The sequence below is a fragment of the Podarcis muralis genome, chromosome 2 (assembly GCF_964188315.1).
Source record: "Podarcis muralis chromosome 2, rPodMur119.hap1.1, whole genome shotgun sequence".
Lineage (NCBI taxonomy): Eukaryota > Metazoa > Chordata > Lepidosauria > Squamata > Lacertidae > Podarcis > Podarcis muralis.
Genome location: NC_135656.1, coordinates 100,062,830 through 100,088,387, shown reverse-complemented (window position 1 = coordinate 100,088,387; position 25,558 = coordinate 100,062,830). Strand labels below are relative to the sequence as shown.

The following is a 25,558-nucleotide window of genomic DNA, read 5'->3' as shown; positions in this document are numbered from 1 at the left end:
ATAATAAAACAAAAAGAAACCAATAACCAGCTTCCCACAAACACATTTTTAAAAGCCATAGACAGTTAATCAGCAAAACACCTTGTTGAAGAGAAACATTTTTGCCCAGTGCCCGAAGGTGTATAATGAAGGTGCCAGGCAAGGTTCCTTGGGGAGAGCATTTCCCAAATGGGGACCCATCACAGAATAGGCCCATTCTTGTGTTGCCATCCCCTAGACTTCTAGTGGGGGAGGGACACGAAGAAGGATCTCAGATGATAATTGCAGAGTCTGGGTTGGTTCATATGGGCAGAGAAGTTAAGTGGGCTCTTTCATTTCCTGCTCCGCAACACTCAGCATTCTGTGGCGACTTACACTCAGTGCTCATTGGATTGTTTTTGCGGTTCCCCCTCCTTCCTCAATATTTGTACTTTTAGCAAACCTTCAAGTTGTTACAGGCCTATAATGATAACCTCTTGCTTGTTTGTGGATGGCACTGTTTTGACTACATAAGTGTCAGTACACTTGCTTAACATTGAAAATTGCACTTTCTCCATCATTCTCTAACCACCCCATCTGCCCTGGTTCTCTTGATTGCATTAGCTGATCTGCTGTACAGTCAAACCTTGGCTCTTGAACGGTTCCGTTCTCAAATGATTCGGTTCCCAAACACTGAAAACCCAGAAGTAAATGCTCCAGTTTTCAAACATTTTTCGGAAGCCGAACGCCTGACGCAGCTTCCGCTTGAGTGCAGGAAGTTCCTGCAGCCAATTGTAAGCTGCAATTTGGTTGTCAAATATTTCAAAAGCTGAACGGGCTTCCAGAATGGATTATGTTCGACAACCGACGTTTGATTATACTGTCAAAATGGTGCTAGACAGCCTTTGTCTGGTGGCTGAGTGTTAATAGGGACCTGGAACACTTTAGAACGGGGGGGGGGGGGGGCTAACCTGTGGCCATGGAGAGGTTATGCTGAACTACTGTTCCCATCAGCTTCAGCAAACATAGCCAATGGTCAGGGTTGATGAGAGTTGTAGTTCAGCATAACATCCAAAGTGCCACAGATTAGCCACCACTGCTTTAGAATTTGCTTGTGGACCTTGAAATTCAGTGTTTGTTGAACTTGAGACACCTCATCATCCCATACATTAGTAACATACACTGACTGAACAGATACTGTATGTATGTGATTACTGGACTTCCAGCAACTTAATTAAATCATGAGCTAGCAAAAAAGTTGTAACTTAAACCCAAACATTTAAAAGCTTATGAGCCTATGGTATTAATGAAAGTACTGTATACTTAGAATGGTGTATGATTCTTCTTCGACAGCAGGGGTTTTTTTACAGGTGGTGATCAAAGGCTCTGTAGGTGCCTCATCTGTTTCATTACATATTCTTTATACTTTGTAGTCATCACTGCTTGAAATAGCCTCCGCACAGTGATTATTCCACACGGTGACTACTCCACACAGCAACTTCAATGTGTGGAGCAGTTTTGCTATTGCTCCTTTCAGTTGATGCTCCTGTAACATGTGGCTGTGGCATGGACATTCTCCATGCTATTGAGCCATCTATTTGGCAAACTGTCATAGTGTTCATACTTTATAAAACTTTAGTGTAGGTTCAGGTACATTTATCCTCATGATAACTAATAACTATATAGTCAGTTAGCTGTATTGCTATATTATTCTTGAAATTAGAAAAATCTACATGGCAGTTACTCTTTGAGATAATCTAGCATTATTTACCAGACAAATTTTGTTTCATATAATTAATAGTCAATGATTCTTCAGTAAGCACAGTATTCTGCCAACTGTCTCTTAAGACCTTTTGGGGTGTGTAATAAGAAAAGCCTATCAGATGCCAGTAGAAAAATTGGCAATGAATATCTTTTCTGTCTTGCCAAGGAGACATTCTCCTGCTCCCAAGTGTAAATAAAACACTACTGGTACAAAGTGCTGACATACAGCCTTTCATATCTTTTTTGCAAAAGATAATATAGAAAAAATAATTTGTATTTTTGTGCCAGTAAGGTGCATTCCTCTGTTTTTTGTTTGACAGTAAGCCCCATTGAACACAGAGATTACGAGTTTTCCAGTAAATACAGTATTTGACTGTATGAGTTGTATCCAGCTACTCAGAGTAGACTCATTGAAATTAATACATCTTAATGAGTCATCAGGGACACAGGTGGTGCTGTGGGTTAAACCACAGAGCCTAGGACTTGCTGATCAGAAGGTTGGCGGTTTGAATCCCCGCGACGGGGTAAGCTCCCGTTGCTCGGTCCCTGCTCCTGCCGACCTAGCAGTTCGAAAGCATGTCAAAGTGCAAGTAGATAAATAGGAACCGCTCCGGCGGGAAGGTAAACGGCGTTTCCGTGCGCTGCTCTGGTTCGCCAGAAGCGGCTTAGTCATGCTGGCCACATGACACGGAAGCTGTCTGCGGACAAACGCCGGCTCCCCCGACCCATAGAGCGAGATGAGCGCCGCAACCCCAGAGTCGGCCACAACTGGACCCAATGATCAGGGGTCCCTTTACCTTTTAATGAGTCGTCGTCATCAATTTCAACATATCTACTCTGAGCAGGACCTAGTTGGAAACAGCTCTCTGCCCCACTGAATTACTTCTGAGGAAAACTGTGTAAGATCAGTCTCCATGGCTATGTACTTACATAGATAGACGTAAATTCTATAGAAATCAGAAATCAATTTCACTTTCACAAATACACAGTAGAAGTGTATATTGATAATTACAAAGGGTATATAATGCTTATGGCAATATATTATCACAGAGTTTGTTCGTGATTTGGGTGTATAAGGCATGAACGTGGTTTTGAAATACAGAGCATGTTGAATAAGCAGCATATATTGCTTGGTGTGCTAAATTTGAGCAATCTTGTTACTAAAAAGAGCATTTCAGCACCTGCATTTTACATATGAATATCTTATTGGTTCATGATGTGTGGTTTTTAGCACTCTCAGGATAGACCTTTTTTTTTTTTAAATGCCTACTATTTTCTAAAATGTAAGTGGGACCTGCAGTTAGATGTTGCAAAATATCCTGATCCACATCAAATGCTTCTGTTCAGTACTTCAGACAGCAAACCTCTAGGAGGTGATAAGCTTTTAAGCCAATTCCCTCTCACCCCCCAAGTAACACTCTTCTTGAACTGAACTCACCAAGCTATAGCTCTTGGAGACCACTAGATCTACATTAGGAGTTGGGTTATTTTTAGTATTTACTTTTTCACTTCTGCGTGGCTAGGGAGTCCCCTAATAACTTAGAAACCACTATCTTATTTGTGAGTGGCCCAGTTTTATTTTCAACTAGTTAGGTGCTCAGTCTGCTGAGTATACTCTCAGTATCTATGTATTGATGACATTTTTGAATGACTGTGTCTTGAATGACTGAGTGTGTATTTATGTGTCTTGAGTTCTTTTATACCAAAGTGTTTTGTGATCCACTGAAGTATGCTAAAATAAAATATTCTAAGGAAATAATCTAAGGAAATTTGTGCAGATGCTACAAAAAATTAATATACATTGCAAAAGCTGTGTAATGACAACCTCCTATAAAGAAGACGGTTGCTTGTAAAACCATTCTTGTCCTCACTGGAAGAAGTAAAACCTCTTGAATACTTGACGTCAGGATTAATATCACTAGATTTCACTTTGAGATCGAGAACAGTACAAAATTGCGAAGTTGCAAGCACAGTTCCTCTGAGGACAATGAAAGGGTTAAGCAGGGGTCTGTCTGAATAATATTTCTTCCTGATCATCTTTTAAAGCGGTTAACCTTTTATTTTAAGAGAGAGATTCCCCCCCCCTTTTTTTTCTGGCGCTTCTTTTCTTTAACTCCCTAGCATTAGAGGAGGTGGGTGGGGTAAGGGCGAGGGGGGGGGGGGAATTGGCAATCTCGGTCTTCATTCATGCTTTTGACAGATAATAAAGCCCCGCTCTGGGAGTGCGCGGCGCCTCTTTCGACGAGGAAGTCGCCGCGCGCCGCATCCCATTGGTGCGCCGGAGCGGAGCGATTTAAATATTAAATGAGACCTTTTAAGGCAAGATCGGCGGATGACATTTGCGAGAGGAAGGTGTCCGCGGCAGCGCTGGGGGCGGGAGATGAGTTACATAGATGGGGTTAGTTTCCTGCTTGTTTCCTACTCAGCCTCCGTCCCTGTGCTTGACGTTGAAAACTTTTAAGGTGGGAGGGAGGCCAGAGGGAGGCGTCTGGCGTTAAGGTAGCCTCGAGAGGGGACGGGCTCCCGGGAGCGCCTAAAAAGAAGAGTGCGGGGTTGAGCAGTGTGTGTCATGAGAGGAGATTCGGTGGGTTACGCGGTTGTGGAAACGAGACTCAATCGGGCGGTGCGGGGACGGCGAGTCGGGGGAGAGCTGCCTCCCGGGCTTCCTGGCTGTGCGGGAAAGGGCCCCTGTGCCTTTAAGAGCCTGCCTCTGCTTAAGAGGAAAGCGGCGGGGCGGGGGCCCGACTGGGATAATATGCGCGGAGCTTTGCGAGACTCCTAAAATTAACCGACTTCCTTTCGCTGAAGTTTCTGGAGTTCGCGGGGCCGCGCGGTCCAGCTTTAGGCCGCTTCCATGGCGCCCTCGGAACCGGCGCCCTGCGGGTCTCGCATTGGGCTGCTGGAGGGAAGCGCCTCGCGATCCCGGCTGTCGCCTCGGGATCCCCGATGACGGCGATCGTGCTGGTCGTCGCGCTTCCTCGCCTTTTCCATAATAGCTGCAGCGGGGGGAAAGAAAAGCCCACTGGTTCGCTTCCCCGGGCCGATGATTATGAACCTGCAGCGGCGGGTTAATGGGAAACTGGAAACAAAGGCGGCGCGAGGCCTCTTGCTGGTGCCGCTTCTGCCCCTGCCAGCCTTGCGCCCGTAGCGGCAGCCCCGGTTCCGCCTGGCGAGAGGGGAATTCTGCCGGAGCTTCCTTAAGCGGCGGCGCCACCTTAAAGAGCCTGATGACTTTTCTCGTTACATTGTAGCAGCGGAAAGAATGTCGGCGCGGGCCGTGGCTGACGTCAGAGGGGAGCAACGCAGAGCGGCGGCGGCGGCCAGCAGGCAGCAGCGGCGGCCCCGGCACGGAGGCGGCGGCGGAGGAGGAGGAGGCGGAGGCGAGATCGGCCCCGGCCCCGCCAGCACTGCTGCCGCGAGCACGACCCCAGCCACCAGCGCGGCAATGGCGACGGTCGGGGAGCGCAAGTCCTTGCCCAGCCCGGAGGCGATGCTGGGGCAGCCCTGGAGCCATTGGGTCGATGCTGCTAAACTTCACGGGAACGACGGTGAGAGGTGGATGGGGGAGGGAAGGACAGGAGAGGGGTCCGGCCCGGCAGCCAAGGGGTTAACCCAGCTGGTCGCCTGCGGGGGAGGCGCTCCAGCCTTCCTCTTGTCCCCGGAATCTGTCCCAGGCTCGGAGATAGGTGGGGAGTTGCGGTGATTGGCCAGGAAGAGCCAGGTTTCACCCGGAGCCAACTCCACCCTGCCGCTCTCCGAGGTTTATCTGCATGTGGGTAATCCTTAGTGTGCCTGTGACAGGCTGCTCTCCAATCCTTAGGTATAGGTATGCTTCCTCAACTGAGAGCAGATTTAGGGTATCTTCTGCTTCTCATTTACCTGAGTAACCAAGAGAGCAGCTGCATGCTTCCAGGTATTTTGTCTCTGCTAGGCCCATTCCTAAGTTGCAGTTTTTGTTTACAGGTGCTTTGAGCTGGAACACAAAAGCCACATCAAGCAAAAGACTTTAATGTGTTTACCACTCTCTGTTAGGAAGGCATTATTCTGAATATTTAAAGTTGTTTAATATAATAACTGTACAATAACTGCTAATCGATGTGCTTTTTGCTTTTTTACATCTTACAATATGTGCTCACTTGTGTGTTCCTACAAGTCATTCCCATGACTAATAAGGTATTTGGGGGACTGACTTACATCGTCTGCCTGCGAATAAAAATGGTCACATGGGAAGTGTTTCCAAATAAATATATACAGGTGCATGCAACCCATCTATCTATCAAATGATATGTATGGATCTTTTGAGGTTGTAGTGCATTCAGCTTTTATGTTTAGGGACTTGCTGCAATGGTGACTTATATCTGATGGTGAGAAGTTAAGTACCTTGGTTTACGAACTTAATCTGTTCCGGAAGTCCGTTCTTAAACCGAGGTTCGCTTTCCCTAAAGAGGCCTCCCGCTGCAGGTGCCCTTCCACCGTTTGGCTTCCATTCGTAGACGAAGGTAAAGTTCGCTAACCGGAACACTACTTCTGGTTTTGCAGAGTTCGTATACTGAATAGTTTGTAAATAGGGTTGTTCTTAAACTGAGGTGCTACTGTATGTACTATGTTTAAGTAGGTGTCTGTGATTGGAGCTGTTTTTTCTACCTTACTTCTGTTTTGTCTATCTAATGAATTCACCCCTTTCTAGCTACCTTGCTTATGTGAGATGAGGGGAAAGGATGTGTTGTATACTTTTGCAGCAAATATATTTTATAGCTATCCTTGGAACAAATGTTTCTTATTAACATTGGCAAAAACAGTGTCTAGCATGTCATTTGCTCCATAGTCACCATTCCACAAGGACTCCTTAAACTGAAGTTCTTATTTTTGTTTGCCACATAGGAGCAACCTTGGAAGAAAATTTCAAGGAATATGGGAAAAACCGAGAAGCGATGCGACTCTGTAGAGAAGGTGAGTCTGACGTGAAAAGGTCTTTCCATTCATAGACTAGTCAGTGAAATGGGCAGATGTAGGGTCTTGCAAAGGCCTATGTTTGCAAGCCAAATCTGTATAAAACCTGAAATTAATATTTTGAGGTTCTTGTAAGCTTGGTCCAGTGGCTAGTTTTTGTCTAAAACCATTATCATATTTTCCCTTTATTTATTGGCTGTTTTACTGATGCATATGTGTTGAATTTGATAACATGGTCTCTGTTTCCCATCAGTTTAGCAATGCTTGTATCTCTCACTAAGTCATTAATATCATTTAGGATATTAGGATATCATTTAGGATATACTTAAGTCCAGGGTCACTTCCCCTCTGGTCAGTTTCAGGATTGATTTTTCTAGGGCATGATTGTTGAGGGTATTATTAGAAATTTTACCTCTTCGTTGAGGCCAGTACGTGCATTTACCCAGTTTATGGCCTAGAGTTCACATGTAACACTAAGCCAGTGTAATGTGTCTTAGTATGAACAAGCAGATGTGTGGGCTCCCAGGGAAAAGAGTGTGGCTGCTTTGTTCCCCTTCTAGGCCTGATACTACTGTGCTGCTATCAGCCAAGTTGCAGTTCGGCTTAGTGTTATACCTGAACCTGGGCTTTGGCGTGGGAGCAGATTTAACCATGAGCAGTAAACCATAGAACAAACTTTGGCTGTAGCTCATGTTTTGTCAGGAGCGAAATAAACCATGAGTCTTGGTTCAGTTATAACACAAAGCCAAACTGTAGCTTAACTTTACAGGAGCATGGTACAAACAGGATTGGAGCAGGAGCAAAGTGGCCGCAATATTCTCTCTGAGAACCTGCATGCTTGCTTGTTGTTAAGCTATGGTTTGGCTCTGCATTGAATGCAAATCAGGTCTCCATAAGGGTAATTAATGTCCATCACAACAGTAGTAATATCTCTTTTGCTTGTTCCAGATTTAATTGTCCATCTTGAGATCACACTTAGTACTTTGATCAGGGTTACAGTTGTTAGTACATTTTGAGTACTAAAATAGTTTTCGGACGTGTTAAGTAATTCTGCGGTGTGTTATGCTGGAAGGGCAATTGTGATTAGTTTCAGAAATGTTTTACTTTGCAAGGACCGCTTAGTCAGGAGTGCTAATTTAAAAGAACACTCATTTTTTTAAAATAGAAAATATGTATTTGATCAATAAAGCTAGATTTAACTATCAGAAAACTCGTATCTCAGCTAAAAAAAACTTCACAGAATCAAGTTGGAACCTATACAAGGCCACTTAAATGAATCGGGGTGAGGGAGATGTGCAGCAGCAGTACTTGGAGAACTAATTCAGTGTTCAAATCAACAGCACAAAATTTGCTAGTCCATGTGCTATTGGTTCTCCAACCCACAACATACCTATATTGGGGAGAGAGGAGACAGAATAGACTGGAGAACTGTCCATCATCTAGCTCCCAGTGGTCCAGCTAAGGTGGCCTCTCCCTCCTCAAACTGTCTATAAGAATTCTCAAAAACCTTCTTGCCCTGAGGGTACAGTGGTACCTCGGGTTACATACGCTTCAGGTTACAGACTCTGCTAACCCAGAAATAGTACCTCAGAAATCACCCAGAAATAGTACCTCAGGTTAAGAATTTTGCTTCAGGATGAGAACAGAAATCGTGCTCCGGCGGCACGGCGGTAGCAGGAGGCCCCATTAGCTAAAGTGGTGCTTCAGGTTAAGAACAGTTTCAGATTAAGAATGGACCTCCGGAATGAAGGTACCACTGAAGGTACCACTGTACATTAATGAATTAAAAAAAATAAGTAAATATAGTAATCATTGGGGATATATGGATAACTTGAAAGAAGCCAAGAACCAACAGTCCTCCATTTTACATAAGTTTTTCTTCTTGCCCTTTGAATCTCTGGTGCTCCTTGGCAAACCCACAAGGAGCAGCCTGGGCTTGCACCAGCCTGGTGTCCTCCAGATATTTTGGACTACAACTCCCATCATCCCTAGCAGCACAGCTGAGGCCTCAGAGTTGAGAATATATTAAAACAAGGAAGTTGCCTACTACTGCAGCTGCTCTACAGTGTTAAGTAGTAATTGTGTATGCACAAAACAGTTGTTAATACAAACCCATGTAATTTGCACAGAATCTAGCTATTGGTATACTGTGGCTTTGTTGTGTTTTCACAGTAGAGTGACAAAATAGCTTTGGTTGTTCAGGACTGGGAAACTAGATTGCTGCTAAAACTTCTAAACCACGCCTCCCCAAATTTGGCATTATTTCAAAGTTACCATCCAGACACAATTCATACTTTTAAAAGTGTATATATTGTTCCTGTGTATGTGCTCACATTGTGTCAAGGCACTGGCCTTGATTCTGCAGAACTTGTGTTGGAATGAATTGAGTGTGTGTGTTTTTTAAAAATGCCCCCCCCCCCATTTTTAAAACGATATTCTTAGACATTCACATCATTTTCAATTTCTACACTTCTGGGATTACTTAGAGCCTTCAAACTTCCCCAACCCCCACTTCCAGTTTCCAATTTCCCCCTATTTTTGCATCTAATTACATTTTTCTAATTCATTTTAGAGGACGCAGGTGGCGCTGTGGGTAAAAGCCTCAGCGCCTAGGGCTTGCCAATCGAAAGGTCGGCGGTTCGAATCCCTGCGGCGGGGTGCACTCCTGTCGTTCGGTCCCAGCGCCTGCCAACCTAGCAGTTCGAAAGCACCCCCGGGTGCAAGTAGATAAATAGGGACTGCTTACAAGCGGGAAGGTAAACTGCATTTCCGTGTGCGGCTCTGGCTTGCCAGAGCAGCGATGTCACGCTGGCCACGTGACCCGGAAGTGTCTCCGGACAGCGCTGGCCCCCGGCCTCTTGAGTGAGATGGGCGCACAACCCTAGAGTCTGGCAAGACTGGCCCGTACGGGCAGGGGTACCTTACCTAATTCATTTTATCTCCTTTTTTTACCTTAAATCATATTACATTATAAGTGTTATCACAATCCTCCTAACGTTTTTAAGTATCTACAGCCGTCTTTAAGATATTCTATAATTTTATTCCACTCTTGACTAAATTTTTTATCATATTGGTGCCTGATCTTCACGGTCATCTTTACATTTCGGCATAGTTCGTCATCTTGGTTATCCACTCTTCTTTGGTTGGAACTTTCTCTTCCTTCCACTTCTGGGCGAGTAGCATTCTTGCGGCTGTTGTCGAATACATAAATAGTCTTTTTAAATCTTTTGGTTTTTCATCTCCTGTTAACCCTAGTAAAAAAGGCTTCTGGTTTTTTATGAAAGTTATCTTAAACATTTTCTTCAGGAATGAATTGTTAACTGTGTGATTAATTTCATTTGGCTTACTTGGGATATAGAAGAGACACATATCCCTGCCCATAAACATACAGAGCCCTGTGGGAAATATATTAACGTTTAGGTTGCCGGGAGCAGCCAGAGCGGGGTGAGCATCCTAGTTATTTTATTCCTGGTTTAGTGTGGAATCTAACAGTGTGAGTTGTATTCACTGCTTAAGAATTAATTTCTGCTACATTCGCAAGGTGGTCTTAGGAAAGTCCTTGCCTGTCAACCTCAGCTTCATAATAATAATAATAATAATAATAATAATAATTTATACCCCGCCCTCCCCAGCCAGAGCCGGGCTCATAGCGGCTAACATCATATGAATAATACAATATGCATAAAAACAAGCAATCAATTGATTAAAATGCATCCCAAAATTAATTCAAATAAATTAAAATTAAAACTGGACAAATGACAATCCTAAAATTGAAAGTGGTTAATACTCACCAGGACCAACTGTTTCCACTGATATGATAAGGACCTGTGAGCGGGCTGGGAGACCTGCTTTGTGCTTATTCTTATACAAAGAGTCAGACTGAACCCTGACCAAAGGTCTGGCGGAACAGCTCTGTCTTGCAGACCCTGTGGAAGGATGTCAAATCTCACAGGGCCCTGGTCTCTTGTGAGAGAGCGTTCCACCAGGCCGGGGCCATGGCCGAAAAGGCCCTGGCTCTGGTCGAGGCCAGTCTAATCTCCCTGGGGCCCAGAATCTTCAGGGTGTTGTTATTTGCAGACTGTAAGGTCCTCCATGGGGCATACCAGGAGAGGCAGTATGATGCCCAAGGTGCAGGGGACTGAACTGCCTTGCTGGGTTGTTGTAAGGATTGTCTGAATAATATACATGCAGTACTGCAGTTTACATGCAGTAAACTGTCAGGATTGTAATGTGGCTACACTTGGAATACAGTGGTACCTCAGGTTAAGTACTTAATTCGTTCTGGAGAGCCATTCTTAACCTGAAACTGTTCTTAACCTGAAGCACCACTTTAGCTAATGGGGCCTCCCACTGTGCCACCACTGCACAATTTCTGTTCTCATCCTGAAGCAAAGTTCTTAACCCGAGGTACTATTTCTGGGTTAGCGGAGTCTGTAACCTGAAGCGTCTGTAACCCGAGGTACCACTGTACTGTGCACAGTTATTTTATTGCTTTTCAAAAATAAATAAATGTACAGCTAAAATGTACAAATTTGCTAAAAAGGGGCAACCAAAATTATTAGGGAATGGCGCTTTCTAGGTTAGAAGAAAGTTGAATAATGTGGCAGGGGGAATGATCATCGCTTACATATCATATGAATGTTTTTATCCCCCTCAAAATACTAGAACTATATATCCAATAAAAATGATTAGTGATTTAGGATTGACAAAGGGGGAGAACTACTTCACACAACAATTAATTTGTGGAATTGTCTGTCACAACATGTGGTGATGACCACTAGCTTAGAAGATTTTAAAAGGGGGATTTGATACATTCATGAATGAGTACATAGTCACATGTGGTGTGTGGGAAGACCGCTCGCTTGAATGAATGGGTCCTTCATTGTGCTCATGTTCATTGGGTATATAATTTTACAGAAGTTTGTACATATGTCTGAGCTCTGGCCAGGGAACTGTCCCTGATGCTACAGTACATGTAGGAAACTGGGTTTATGAGAAGCTTTAATGCATATAATTGCTTTAACAACAGATTCCACTTCAGACAATTAAATAATTTTCAGAGGAGTTTAAATGTGTCTTTAAAATCGTTTGCCTACTATTAATGATTTTGAATTTATTGTAGTTTTTGCTGGCCAAATTTCTCTAGTTTTACTGAGGAAATATTGTGCAGAGCTTTGTTGTCATCCTAACTGATGTATCCCATGTCCACTGCGGTCTCCTTACCAGCTGCAGTTAACTTTGTCTAAAGAATGAAAGCAGATTGACTTGTCATGGTGGTTGATTACTATGATTTTCATGGTTTGTTATAATTCATGTCAAAGTTAAATTAGTAGGCCCTCATCTATGCTTCACCTTGTCAGTTTCTAGCATAACTGGACTATACCTTACATTTCTTTGATTATAACTAATTTGGAGACTTGAACTTCTTTATTTTAATTGTGGAGTATCTGTTTACATTTTTCATGTCCTGTGGTGTTTAGTTTCTCTCTTGTGGTATTGGAATACCCATTGATTATGGCAATCATATTCTCTCAAAAGTGCCCAGCCTTTTTTACCTTCTTTGCTTTTTCCTAAATGATTTTCCAGTTTGGTTTTTGAAAAATCATTGAACAGTAAGAGAGAGAGAGAGAGAGCGCACTGAACCAACCTGCAAACAAAAAAGTAGTAGACATAACTTTTTCTTTGTTTTTCCTTTAAAAATCCTTTGGCAGTTTGGTGACTTGTGTTTTCTTGTTTTGTCTATTCTTAATATCACCATGGGACGCGGGTGGCGCTGTGGTTAAAAGCCTCAGCGCCTAGGGCTTGCCGATCGAAAGGTCGGCGGTTCGAATCCCCGCGGCGGGGTGCGCTCCCGCTGCTCGGTCCCAGCACCTGCCAACCTAGCAGTTTGAAAGCACCCCCGGGTGCAAGTAGATAAATAGGGACCGCTTACTGGCGGGAAGGTAAACGGCGTTTCCGTGTGCTGCAGCTTTGTCACGCTGGCCATGTGACCCGGAAGTGTCCTTGGACAGCGCTGGCCCCCGGCCTCTTGAGTGAGATGGGCGCACAACCCCAGAGTCTGTCAAGACTGGCCCGTACGGGCAGGGGTACCTTTACCTTTACCTTTAATATCACCATATGATTTTTTTTTTTTAGCATCCCTGGTGTCTTAGTAGTTTGAACCAATTCTTAAATACTAGATTTTTTCACCATGCTATGAGCATCTTGAGACTAGATTGTTACAGTTCTGTAATTTATAAAAAACATATTGCAGTTTCCTTTTTATGAGAAACAATATTGGGAAATTAAAATTGGTGCACAGTGAATCATTTTTCTGGCTGGACGTTTAGAGCATCATTGTCCCATAAGATAGACTGTTTGCTTACCAGTACAGATAAGATATTATTTTATTGGCCAAAACTAGATTGGGTCTCGCCCACTCTAATTACAGTGGCCCAATTTGGATGTTCTGGTAAACATAAACATGGATGTTCAGCATAAGATCAAGCTACAGCTTCACCTGTGGTGCTACTGCAGGGAGGATTTTGGCAGCTTTCACTTTCTGTTTTAACAGATTAATTTGACAGATTTTTCTGAACTGGGGAAAGATGTTTCCTTTCAGTAAAATCATGCTGATGTGGCCCTTGGTGCAGTACAAACAGCTGGTGGGTTTGTAAGTTTTCATTTAAATGATATAACAGATTATATATCTTTCTCTTATATTTTCAGCCTTACCTTCAACATTTTTTTACATTAAAAAGATAAATGTGTAAAAGGTCTTCAGCTATGTCAATACTACCTTCCTTGAAATCACGTTCTGATTAGAAACAGGATGGTTCCAGCAAGCATGTTTTCCACTTTAGCTAGAAAGTGTTGGCAGTGTATTTTGGTGCTGCTCTAACATGGGGCAGAAACATTGCAAGGTATTGCGTTCTTTCATTAGAGTTGAGGGTTCTCAGGGGAGATTGCTTAAAATAGCAGCAGCAAGTGAGGAATTAAAGGCAGGGTCTAAACACTCACATGTATTTTCAAAATATATGTATAGTTAAGTGTCAATAAGTGATCCCTGTTTGGCAACACTGCTCACAAAATTGGACCTTGGAACCTCTAGGTCAGAATTCTTTTTTTTCTGCTTTCCTATCATTTTTCAACACAATCAACACATTTGCAGGAGGAAAAGAAGTGGCTTCATAAAGCTCTGATTCCAGAAGATAACATATTGCTTTCATAGTTTTTAAGAAATTGGAACATGACTTGGAACACTTGGAGTTGCCAGGACACTCTAGCTCACTCTAGCCTGCTAGACAACTTTGCTGTCATGTCAGGAGCTGCTTATCAAAATACTGTTTATCAAAGGCATTTTTTGATTATTATTATTTAATTAATTGCCTAACAAGTAGCATGAAGAAACCAATTCCCACCCATCCAACATAGAATAAGTCAATCAGCTGTATATTGGCACCTACCAACTGCATGCAGATGGTGAAATTTTCTTCAACGTTTCGGGTTCACATATTAAACTGCTAGTAGTTGTCTACTCTATGAGCATCCAGCAGTCCAAAGGTTATATGTGACCTTTTTAACAGGCGTGCCAGTCTGTCACTTTGCTCTGCTTTGCACTTGAAATTCTTAGAAAAGGATCTGATCTAAACACAAAGCGTGGAGCCTCTTACTTAGATTTGCTTGTCACAAATTAACGAGAACAAAGCTAGTCCTTGAACAAGAACGAACGAACGAACAGAGTGTCCAATTGGCAGAGGGTAGCAGGGTAGAGATGGTGACCTGAAGCAGCTGGGATGCTGGAAGAATTCTGCATAGATGCAAATAATGCTATCTAAATCTGTAGTAACAGCATGTCTTCAGTCAAAGTATTCAGGTAATGGCTTGAAGTATTTCACCCTCAGTACAGGTTATTTTTGTACAGTAGTAATATTGATGCTACAGTCCAGAGCCACATTTTAAACCTGGCAAACACAAGGAATTCCTGCTCAAGTGGCATTGCTTTTCATTACGAGATCCAGCACTGTTCACCTAAAGCTGTCCTCTCCGTTGAAGTGAATGGGGAAGTCCTTTTAGATTTTCTTGTATATATTGCAGCCCATTGATCACAAGGAATTGTAGGGTGTAGAACAGGGGTCAGCAAACTTTTCCACTGTCCCTCAGACCTTGTGTGGGGCCGGACTATATTTTGAAAAGGAAAGGAAGAACGAATTCCTATGCCCCACAAATAACCCAGAGATGCATTTTAAATAAAAGGACACATTCTACTCATGTAAAAACACGCTGATTCCCGAACCGTCCACAGGCCGGATTGAGAAGGCGATTGGGCCGGATTCAGCCCCCGCGCCTTAGTTTGCCTACCCATGGTGAAGAACTTATAAATTAAAGGCTTTTGCGGATGACATGGCCCTAACAACCTAATGTAAACCTAATGTGGAACAACCTAATGTAAGCATTCCCAAGGTTTTAGATGAATTTAAAAAGTTTGGAGAAGTAAATAAATGTAGAAAAGACTCACAATCAAGAGAATTAACATGGATAGACAATGGGCTACATACAGATCTGTTGGAATTTGCAGGGAGTGAACCTCAATTGAAACCAATGGAAGAAGTAAGGAGCCAAATTACACATTGGTTACAGTATCATCAAATATATGAAATGTTTAAATTAGATTTTTTTAAAAAATGGGTTTCCAGATCAAAGCTCAGTTTGAAAGAGAATTATTATGGAATAAGGATAAATTGTCAAAAACGTATAATTTTTATTAGAAGGGGAACAAAAAATTGAGTTAGTAAAAGCTTCAGTGACACACTGGGCAATAGATATAGGGCATAACATAGACCTAAACCTCTGGGAGAAATGCTGGAGGAATGATTTGAAATTTACTGCATGTTATACTTTAAAAGAGGGACGCGGGTGGCGCTGTGGGTAAAAGCCTCAGTGCCTAGGGCTTGCCGATCGAAAGGTCGGCGGTTCGAATCCCCGCGGCGGGGTGCGCTCCCGTTGCTCGGTCCCAGCGCCTGCCAACCTAGCAGTTCGAAAGCACCTCCAGGTGCAAGTAGATAAATGGGGACCGCTTACTAGCGGGAAGGTAAACGGCATTTCCGTGTGCGGCTCTGGCTCGCCAGAGCAGCGATGTCACGCTGGCCACGTGACCCGGAAGTGTCTCCGGACAGCGCTGGCCCCCGGCCTCTTAAGTGAGATGGGCGCACAACCCTAGAGTCTGGCAAGACTGGCCCGTACGGGCAGGGGTACCTTTACCTTTACTTTAAAAGAGACTTGTATGAAAATGATGCATAGATGGCATTTAATAGTGAGTAGGTTGGTCAAGATGTACCAAGTTGGATCAGATCTGTGCTGGTAATGCAGAGAAACGGAAGGAACATTTTTCCATATGTACTTATATACCGCCCTATACCCAGAGGTCTCAGGGTGGTTTAAAAGGTTAAAGGCTATGAGGAAATGATCTACAATGAGTTTAAAAAATGTTTAAAACAACATTCCCCCCAAAAAAACCTGAGGCCTTTTTGTTAGGAATACTTAAGTCTGAAGTTCCCAGTTGTGAGAAAAAAAGTTTATGTACACAACCACAGCAGCTCGAATTTTGCTAGCGCGAAGATGGAAAGTGAGTGAGATCCCTGATAAGGAAGATTGGAAATTTAAGATGATAGAATTTGTTTACTTTAACCTATAGAATAAAAGAGCAAGAAGAATCTTTATTCAAAGAGGAGTGGAATATTTAGAATATAATTGCTGGTAGCATTTAGATAAATTCAACAGTATGGTAAATATTTGAAGGATGTTAAATGGAGAAATGATTAGATTGGTTATAGTAAAATATGCAGGAATGATATATAAGTAAAATGAAGCATGAAAAGGGAAGGGAGGAAGTCAAATGTTACATGGCATTATGTAAAATGTTTATTTTGAGATGTATAAACTGAAAACTAATAAAAATTGTTATTTAAAGATGTTAACAACAAATCACATGTTAACGACAAATCATACAAGTAGGTCTCCATAATGGCCTGGTTCACACAAAATGCTAAACAATGTTTTATTAAACTATAGTGTATTAATAGTGGACTATGGTTCACATTGCTAATATCATTTGTGTATAGTCTTGCTATTTTGTGTGGTTTTAAATTATTTTAACATGTTGCATATTGAATGGGAACACATAAAGTTATTAAATAAAATAATAGCTACAAATGGATACAGTGCAGATAATAAGGAATACTTTCTGGAACTCCTTAAGAACCTGTCCCAAAGAATCCAGGTTCATGGGACTAAGGCTTGGCAAACAATTTTGAAATGAGAGGCACCTGAAATGTTGCCTTGTGTGACAGCTTGATAGGACTAGCCAGACAAGTTTGACTGCAGTGATTATTGTTAGAAGGAAAAAACACCCTGTAGGCTGCACTACAGTTTGTGCAGACATGAGCTGAAAACCTGTGGTGTAAGACAAAAGTGCTTGTAAACAGTATGGTCCAAACTGCATGGTATATATGCAGACATTGCCTTCTAGCATATGCCAGATCCAAACTGGAAACCATTGGAGATTATTTTGATTGGAATGCTTGTAAAAGTTTCAAACACGTCAGTTCAATAGCACATGCTAATGTTGGCATCCAGCTGTCTTGGGAGACAGTGGAGTGTGCCTCCAGGGTGAAGTCAAACTGCTGGAGAATCTCAGCACCTGATGTGGCTGCAGAGACTGGTAACTTGTAACTGCTGCCTCCAGTCTTCTTTTTGCTTCAATAAGAGCACCAAAGTGACTTCCCTGGGAGTGCAAGCCTGGGCAGTGTGTATGGAGGTTCTGGGCTGCCCAGGTGACACGACTCCCCTCTCAGCCACACTGATGTAGTCCTAGGGAAAGCAGAGCAGTACATTTGGCACCAGCTTGGCTGCAGGAGTTACTGGAAGGAGGCTTACAAGACTCCATCCAGCTGTCTTAGGGACTCCACTCCAGGCAGGAAGGAGAAAAAGAGAGATTGAATTAATTACTGAATAGTTACTGATTTTACATGCTTGAAGAACAGTGGCTGGAAATCATCATAACACTAAGCATTTATTCTTGCCTGATGGAAAGACCTCCCATTTTCTCTCCTTAAACAAAATATTACAAAAATACAGTTACAGATAAAAATGTTACATTGATACAAAGTTACACACACACGTACGTATATGTTAATATCAGTTCATTTTCTTTCTGACACATTCTCTCTCTAAGCCTCTGAGTTCTCACGCCTGGTTCAAACAAACAAATAAATTATCTCTATTCCAGCTGCTCAGTTTAACTCATACTGGGTTCATCTATCATGTTACTAATCAGTGTTTTGAAACAATGCGTTTCTAAAAGTGGGTTTTTTCTATGGAGAAATAGTATGAAATATTTTCTATACCACACAACTGATTCTAGAGCTCCCTACATTCTCCTTTTAGATATGTGAGTTCTCATTAGTTCTGGCTTTAATATAGTGATTAATATAATTGCTGCATTCTGTTTTATTTCATTTTAACTAATTTTAACGCATTTAAATTTCACGTTTGTATAATCTTCTGTACCAGCATTGCCTTCTGAATTTCAGAAAGGTAACTGATCAATATGATAACACATGTATGCTAACTCATGAGATCTGCTATCTTTTATATTGCATATTTTTTTGAAGTCTTGGTATTCTTGTGTTACTTATCATACATGTGTTATCGTATCGATCAGTTGTCTTCTTGGACGTATTTGCAGTAGGATACTTTCTCTTCTTGAGACAATTGGTCAGGCAAATACACTGAATGTTTTATTGGAATCCTGAAAGTATATGAATAGAAATACTCAGCCTTTTAAAATGTGAATTCTAGAGTAGGCAATGCATTGCAGCAGTTTATGTAACATTATTAATCTACAGAATAGCTGAATGGTTTTGTTGTTCGTTTGAATATAAGTTGATTTCTTCCTAACTTTTGTGGTATAGAGAAGGATTCTTCAGTATTATCTTAGAAGTCTATCTGGAGTTAGCAGATGTAATTGATTGACAGCAGTTTCAACAGGTTTCCTAAACACTTTGACACTCAGTTGTGGGGATGCTCAGAGCACTGGTCAGGCAAGTGCTAAAAACAAACATCACTCTGAAAAGTGAAGCTGGGGCTGACTTCTTTTGGTGCGGGACGGTGGAGGTGATGGGACCTTGCATGCCAAGACCAAAACAAGCCCAAGCCCTCATTTTAAGCTGTCGAGAGAAAGGGGCTGGGCCTGTCCATTTGGGTGCTAAGGCTCCCTAGAGTGCCTGTCTCTATCTCCAGATAGAGCAGTGGAGTTGGAGAGCAGTACTTGCACACAGGTCCACAGGTTTGATGGACCTCTGTTACTGTGGCCCTTAGGATATATGCAGTAATCCTAATTGGAAATCTACTAATTTCTCAATTATTCCTCTTGTCTCTTAGGAAAAATATTTATGCAGTGCCAATGGCGCATGGGTGTATGACAATATGTTTTGGATTATGCCCCTAGGTACCATAAAGGCTTTCTTTAGTTTCAGACTGGTGTGTTTTAATATATGGCAGTTAATGTGTACTGTTACTTAGGAAATGTATGAATTGTATAGTGGGAAATGTGACTTCAAGTAATTTTTTCTTGATTTCAATCCATCCTAAATTTAAGAGTAAGACTCAGAGGCATCATGCCCCATGTTTAACCTACTGGCCATATAACCCATGAAATTCACTTCCTTAGAGACTTGCCTAAACTGCTTTCATTGCAGATTTTAGATAGCAGGCAACAGATTTTCTAGGCTGGCATTTAGAATGTTTATTCACTGCTGAACTTTTTGTTCTTATATAATGTAATTGTCTTGGTATTTGTATTGGTTGGTAGCATAAATAGATGAAAGCAAAGGGGTTTGGGGGGATTTATATACCACACCTTATTATTTCAGGGTAGTTTTACAATACATTACCCACCCGCCCCCTAAGCTAGCACAAACTGCCTTTTGTACAGCAATATAGAAAGTTGATATTTAAATTAAAAGTGAATTGAAAGTGAAATAAGGCCTGGTTTGGACATAAGCAAAAATCTCACCTCTACCCTTGTCCAGCTCTTTCGCTTCTGCACATACTGCAACTGAAGACTTTTTCAGGATTAATTACCCATAGTTTATCTTTACATCAAAATTAGGGGAAACTGTGGTTCAGAGCATATCAGGATTCAGTGGTAGGCGGGGAACAGAATACACAATCGTAACAAAAAAGATAGAGAGAAGGGAAATACAGTGGTACCTCAGGTTAAGAACTTAATTTGTTCTGGAGGTCCATTCTTAACCTGAAACTGTTCTTAACCTGAGGTACCACTTTAGCTAATGGGGCCTCCTGCTGCTGCCCCGCTGTCGTCGTGCGATTTCTGTTCTCAACCTGAAGTAAAGTTCTTAACCCAAGGTACTATTTCTGGGTTAGTGGAGTCTGTAACCTGAAGTGTCTGTAACCCGAGGTACCACGGTAAAGGAAAAAGTAGAGGGAGATTCATTTTTCAAGGCCAGAAGAAATTATCTGTGGGTATTTAATGTCTAGCCTGAAATAGTCAGTGTTCTTTCTTGAATAGCAGTTGGTGGCTCTTTGGCTAGTGGTTGGGGCCTTTCCCTCTGTTAAGCTTTCTAGTGGGTTTGCCACCCCCACATGACATGAACAGTGGGGCCTTTGTCATATACCACCGCAGTGTGTGTGTGGAGGCGGTGTATTTGCCTGAAATTGGGCAGAGGGATCTTACTCCATTGGGAGCTCTGCTGACACAAGATCCCCGTGCTCAGTTTCAGGGAACTCTGCCTTCCCATTGCAACCCTGTATGACACAGCCCCCACTGTTTGGAGGAGTGTCACTCTGGACAGAGTTTTTGGTTGGTTCGGGGGGCTACGGGGACCAGAGGAGGGAAAGAGAGCAGTCACTTGCATAAATTGCATAGCACTCATGCAACCATTAGATGCTACCCAAGAAATTTACCATTTGCTGCTTTTCTTGGTATTGCAAATTTTGGCCACCAGACAAAGGAACCCATAATCTCATTTAGGACTCCAGGATTAAGCTCCCACAAGGGGCATAAAGCATTGATTTTCAGATGTTGGATTGGCACCCTCAGGTTCACGGCCTAATCCAAGGTGGGTTGCAACCAAAGCACTACCACCATACAAATATGTAGGGGGGAAAGGGGGAGGTTATAGGTTGGTCCCATGACTGAAAGGGTTGAGATTAATGGTATAAAAATTACATAAACTGATGTGCTCAAATAATTCATTGCTTACAGTAAGTCACGAAGGTTAAAATTTGATTGAGTGCTGTGGAGGCTAGCATAATACATTTTAGCAACACAGGAAGCCACCTGATACACATTTCCAAAATACAGTGGTGCCTTGCAAGACGAAAAGAATCCATTCCGCGATTCTCTTCGTCTAGCGGTTTTTTCGTCTTGCGAAGCAACCCCATTAGCGGCTAAGAGGATTAGCGCTATTAGCGATTTAGTGGCTTAGCGGCTATTAAAGGCTTAGCGGCTAAGCTGTTAAAAGGCTATTAACGGCTTAGCGGCTTTGAAAAAGGGGGGGAGCAGGGGGAAATGGCGAGACTCGCAAGACGTTTTCGTCTTGCGAAGCAAGCCCATAGGGAAATTCGTCTTGCGAAGCGCCTCCGCAATGGAAAACCCTTTGGTCTTGCGGGTTTTTCGTCTTGTGAGGCATTCGTCTTGCAGGGCACCACTGTAGTTTCAATACTTGAGATTGGAAATGTCAAAATGAAGTGCAACTTTGTTTTAAATAAGAATTAAAAAATAAATTTTAAGAATCAAGGCAAGTGATTTTCATGTTGTTTACGGTTAAACTATGCTATACTTGTAAACAAGCAGTTTCCATGGTACTCCAACACCATTCCAAGTGTTTTTAAATAACCAGGCAATAAATTTTCAGAATGGCAACCCATTCATAAGATCTTGTTCTCTACATGAATGTAGTAGCAGGGTGGACACGGTCCACTTGTTTGAGGCATTGTGACTGATCTGGCTATGAACCTTTGCTCAAGTATTCGGTTGCAGATTCCTTGCATCAATAAGTGATATGCTGTGAGTGAGAAAATAGTTTTCTACCTCCTAAAGAGATATGCTTGGAGGTTTTACCATCGTCCAGACTCGTTGACTGTGTGTTTTGTTTGTTCTTTGTCCATACAATGGTAGTTATAAATGTCATTCTGCCACGGAATGTACTTTATGATGTTCTGTAGAAAAGCTAAGCTGTTGTTACAAAACTGATAATGATTGGCCCTTATTGCATAGGCTGTCTTGCAAACTGAAGAAATATGATTTAGCTGTCCATTATGTATCTCTTAAAACTGTTTTAATTGCTGAGTACAGCCTGCTATCCAGATTAAAATGATATTGATTGGTATATTTAGTGCCAGGGCAGCCTGTGCTTTGAACTTACAGACCTGATTCAAACATAACTGGAAACCATGGTTTCCTGCCTCAGGCTTAGGCTCAGTCTCACAGCCTCACCCCTTTCATCTTTTGTACCTGCAAGGAAGAAGCAAGGGACGTTCAAACTCTACTTTGTGAGAGCAAACCAGATTCAGAGCCTGGTTTCAGATCCTGGCTTATTCAGTAATCACAGTTTCCCCAAGTTCTTACACTGTGGCAAACTGCTGTTACTGGCATCTGTTTGTCTCGAGAGAGCAATGGAGTGCACTTCTGGGGGTGAAGTCAAACCACTGTGTTAGCAGCACGGAAGTGACCTCCCCAGGACGCCAGCAAACAGTGGCTTGTTTAAAAGCCGAGACTTCTGATCTTCTTGCAGGTGTGAAAGTGGGGATGAGCCCACTAGTTCATTAACATAGCAGGAAGCCATTTTGAAGGTGATTTTCTAGCATATTACCTCTGTTTGTAGTCAGGGAGGATAATATAGAAACACTATTCCAATTTAGCAGTCTATTATAATAGTAGCCTACATGTAAGGTTTATTATTTTGTCCAAATGTCATTGTACAGCCAAGTTTCCTGCTCAGTTTTTTTTCACTCCCTTTTGCAAGTGTTTTCTAGGTCTGTGGTACCAGATGGCTGGGATATAATATCCTATTAAATAGAACTACTTGATACATAACGCTGTCTAGTTAAAGCTATGCCTTTAAAATGTATGCAGTCTGATCGTATGCATGTTTGCTAGGAAATATTTGCTAGCAGTTAAATTCCTATGCCTTTGAGTAATAACTTTTCCCAACCTGCATGCAATTTAGAAAAAAAAAATATTTATGTGCTCTTTCTAGTTTCTAATGCTCTTCTTAAAGTAGTATAAACTCAATTCTGTATTCAAGTACCTATAGATAATGACTGTCAATAAGCTATTTTTGTGTTCACTCTGAAGTAGATATGTTGTAATACTTAATTCTGTAACTATTCATTTCTCCACTCCCACATGTAGCTTTTGAAACTTCGTCTCAGTGATTCACCTACAGCAACATTACATGGTTATTTTATATAAATTGTTGTACCACCATTTTGAATACTTGTGAGACATACCCTTTGTCTTTTTATTTTAGATATGCCAATATTTGGCCTATGCCCAGCTCATGATGATTTCTATTTGGTGATGTGTAACCACTGTAATCAGGTCGTAAAACCACAGGCATTTCAATCACATTATGGTAAGTACTGAACCATTTTTTAATCATTAGGGTGAGGTAAAATCAGGATTAAGCCTGGCAATTTTAGATTATCCCTCTTTGTGATCTTTCCAGCCGATGTTGCTCATGGCATTATGTAAATATTGTACAAATATGAATTGTGCATATGATTGCACTTTCATGTTAATTTTTTATTGTTATGTTATTGGAATTTTATTTACAACCTAACACAAGTCCCCCACCCCAATACACAAATCCACCTTCATTAAACGTGAACATAACATACAGTGAACATAACAAACAACCAGCTAAAAGACTTCCTTTATCCTGTATTTGGCCTCTTTATTTACTTCTTATAACTGTTTCCTTTATGAACAATTATTAAGATTTTTCTAATTATAACCTAAATATCCACAAAATCTCCTGCAGACATTAATCGAAACAAGTCCAGGTATGTGTTTTAGGGCACCGTTTTGTGAAGTATTCTCTGCATTTCCCCCATGTTAAATTTTTTAAATGGCATAATTTATAGCCCATGTTTTATTTTATAATTTTTGAAATATTGTTTATTAGGTTTGCAAATATTTCTTAAACATACAGAGATTTGAACAGCATTATAAATAAGGAAAACAGAAGAGAAAGATACAGAAGAAAAAGAGTTGAGTTGATGCTATCTCGTATACAGAACCTAGAGTTTACTCTCATATAGCTTTTACACAAGACTAAAAATGTTCTTTACATTAGTTACTTTTTGGGGTATGTGAATTGGCCTTAAAGGTGACCATATATTACCTCCACTAAGACCTTTTTCCTGCTGTAAAATAAGGAGAATCTGGCCTGTCTCATTTGAAACCAGTTATACAATTGCAGCAATGATGCAAAAATTCAGAAAATGCTAAACTTGAACATGTTAGAAGCAGAGCGTATGTGTCTGGATGTTTTAATTTGTTGGAAACCACCCAGAGTGGCTGGGGCAACCCTGTTAGATGGGTGGCTCACCATCATAGTTCATATGTATTGCAGAATAGAGTGTATTGATACTAGATATAGTGGTAGTGAATTTTATGTGAGTTCTGATTTGGACGTGTTGGTATTAACAGATTATTTATGGTGAGGAAATAAAATGCTGTCCATAGGGTCGATAAACACTCAGGATTGCATCTGATTTAAATCCAATGCAGAGTAGACCCACTGAAATTAATTGAGTTGTTACCTTTTGGAAATAGAACAAGGCCAACTGTTTAAATTTAAAATAATGTTTAAAAAGAAAATAATGAAATTTATTGGGGCAAGCAAAAGCACATGGAGCCACTAATGAAAATTTCAGTGAGAACTATTGTAGCTGGGATCCAATTTGTAATTTGTGCGAATTTGTTCACATTCACATTTTTCATTACTTCGGATAACATTCTGGTGATGGAAGTTTGCCTTGTGGCCGAGTTTTCTGTTCCCTTCTAAGAGAGTTTGTTGTTTAAGTCCATTTTCATCTCCTCTAATTCCCATTTTAGTATGTGGGATATCTTGTTGGCATCCCTCTGTCTCAAGAGACAATGGAGTGCACCTCCAAGGGTGAGGTCAAACTAACTCACAGAAAATGTCAGTAATTTTAAACCAAATTTCCAGAAGCTATAAGGAACATGAAAATAAATGCACCATAGCTTCCCCCCATTCTCCCATATCCCCCCTTTCTTTTTGTCTGATATTAAAGGACATGGCTTTCCTCCCCACTGTAGCCTGTAGCCAGCAACTATGCATAGTCAGCTCTTACTTATCCTTAAGTGGAATTTACACTTTGCATTTTAGGGCATATGCTAATAAAATGAAGGGTTTCTACTTGTTACTTTGAGCAGTTACTAGCTTTCATCTTGAGTTTGCAATTTGTAAATATATATTAAGGTAGTGTTGGTCTGACGCAGTTGAAATAAAAAAAAATATATACTGGACAATAAAAAATTGTCCAGTAGCATAATAATAATAATAATAATAATAATAATAATAATAATAATAATAATAATAATAAATTTATACCCCGCCCATCTGGCTGGGCTTCCCCAGCCACTCTGGGCGGCTTCCAAAAGAATATTAAAATACTGTGATACATCAAACATTAAAAGCTTCCCTAAACAGGGCTGCCTTCAGATGTCTTCTAAAAGTCTGGTAGTTGTTGTTCTCTTTGACATCTGGTGGGAGGGCGTTCCACAGGGAGGGTGCCACTACCGAGAAGGCCCTCTGCCTGGTTCCCTGTAACTTGGCTTCTCGCAGTGAGG

General features: G+C 41.6%; 1 protein-coding gene across 3 annotated transcripts in view; it reads left to right on the top strand.

Annotated features, from left to right (window-relative positions):
- ATXN7 (ataxin 7) overlaps positions 1 to 25,558 on the top strand; it is a 102,845-nt gene that overhangs the window by 26,571 nt on the left and 50,716 nt on the right. For 2 of the 3 annotated variants that reach the window (XM_028719498.2, XM_028719497.2), the window contains exons 3-5: positions 4,974 to 5,270; positions 6,604 to 6,672; positions 23,208 to 23,312. In XM_028719498.2, the coding sequence (XP_028575331.2) occupies positions 4,985 to 5,270; positions 6,604 to 6,672; positions 23,208 to 23,312 (460 nt within the window). In that variant the 5' untranslated portion in view covers positions 4,974 to 4,984. Of the gene's footprint in view, positions 1 to 4,020; positions 4,307 to 4,973; positions 5,271 to 6,603; positions 6,673 to 23,207; positions 23,313 to 25,558 lie in introns of those variants that run through there. The other variant, XM_028719499.2, reaches the window with a different exon arrangement.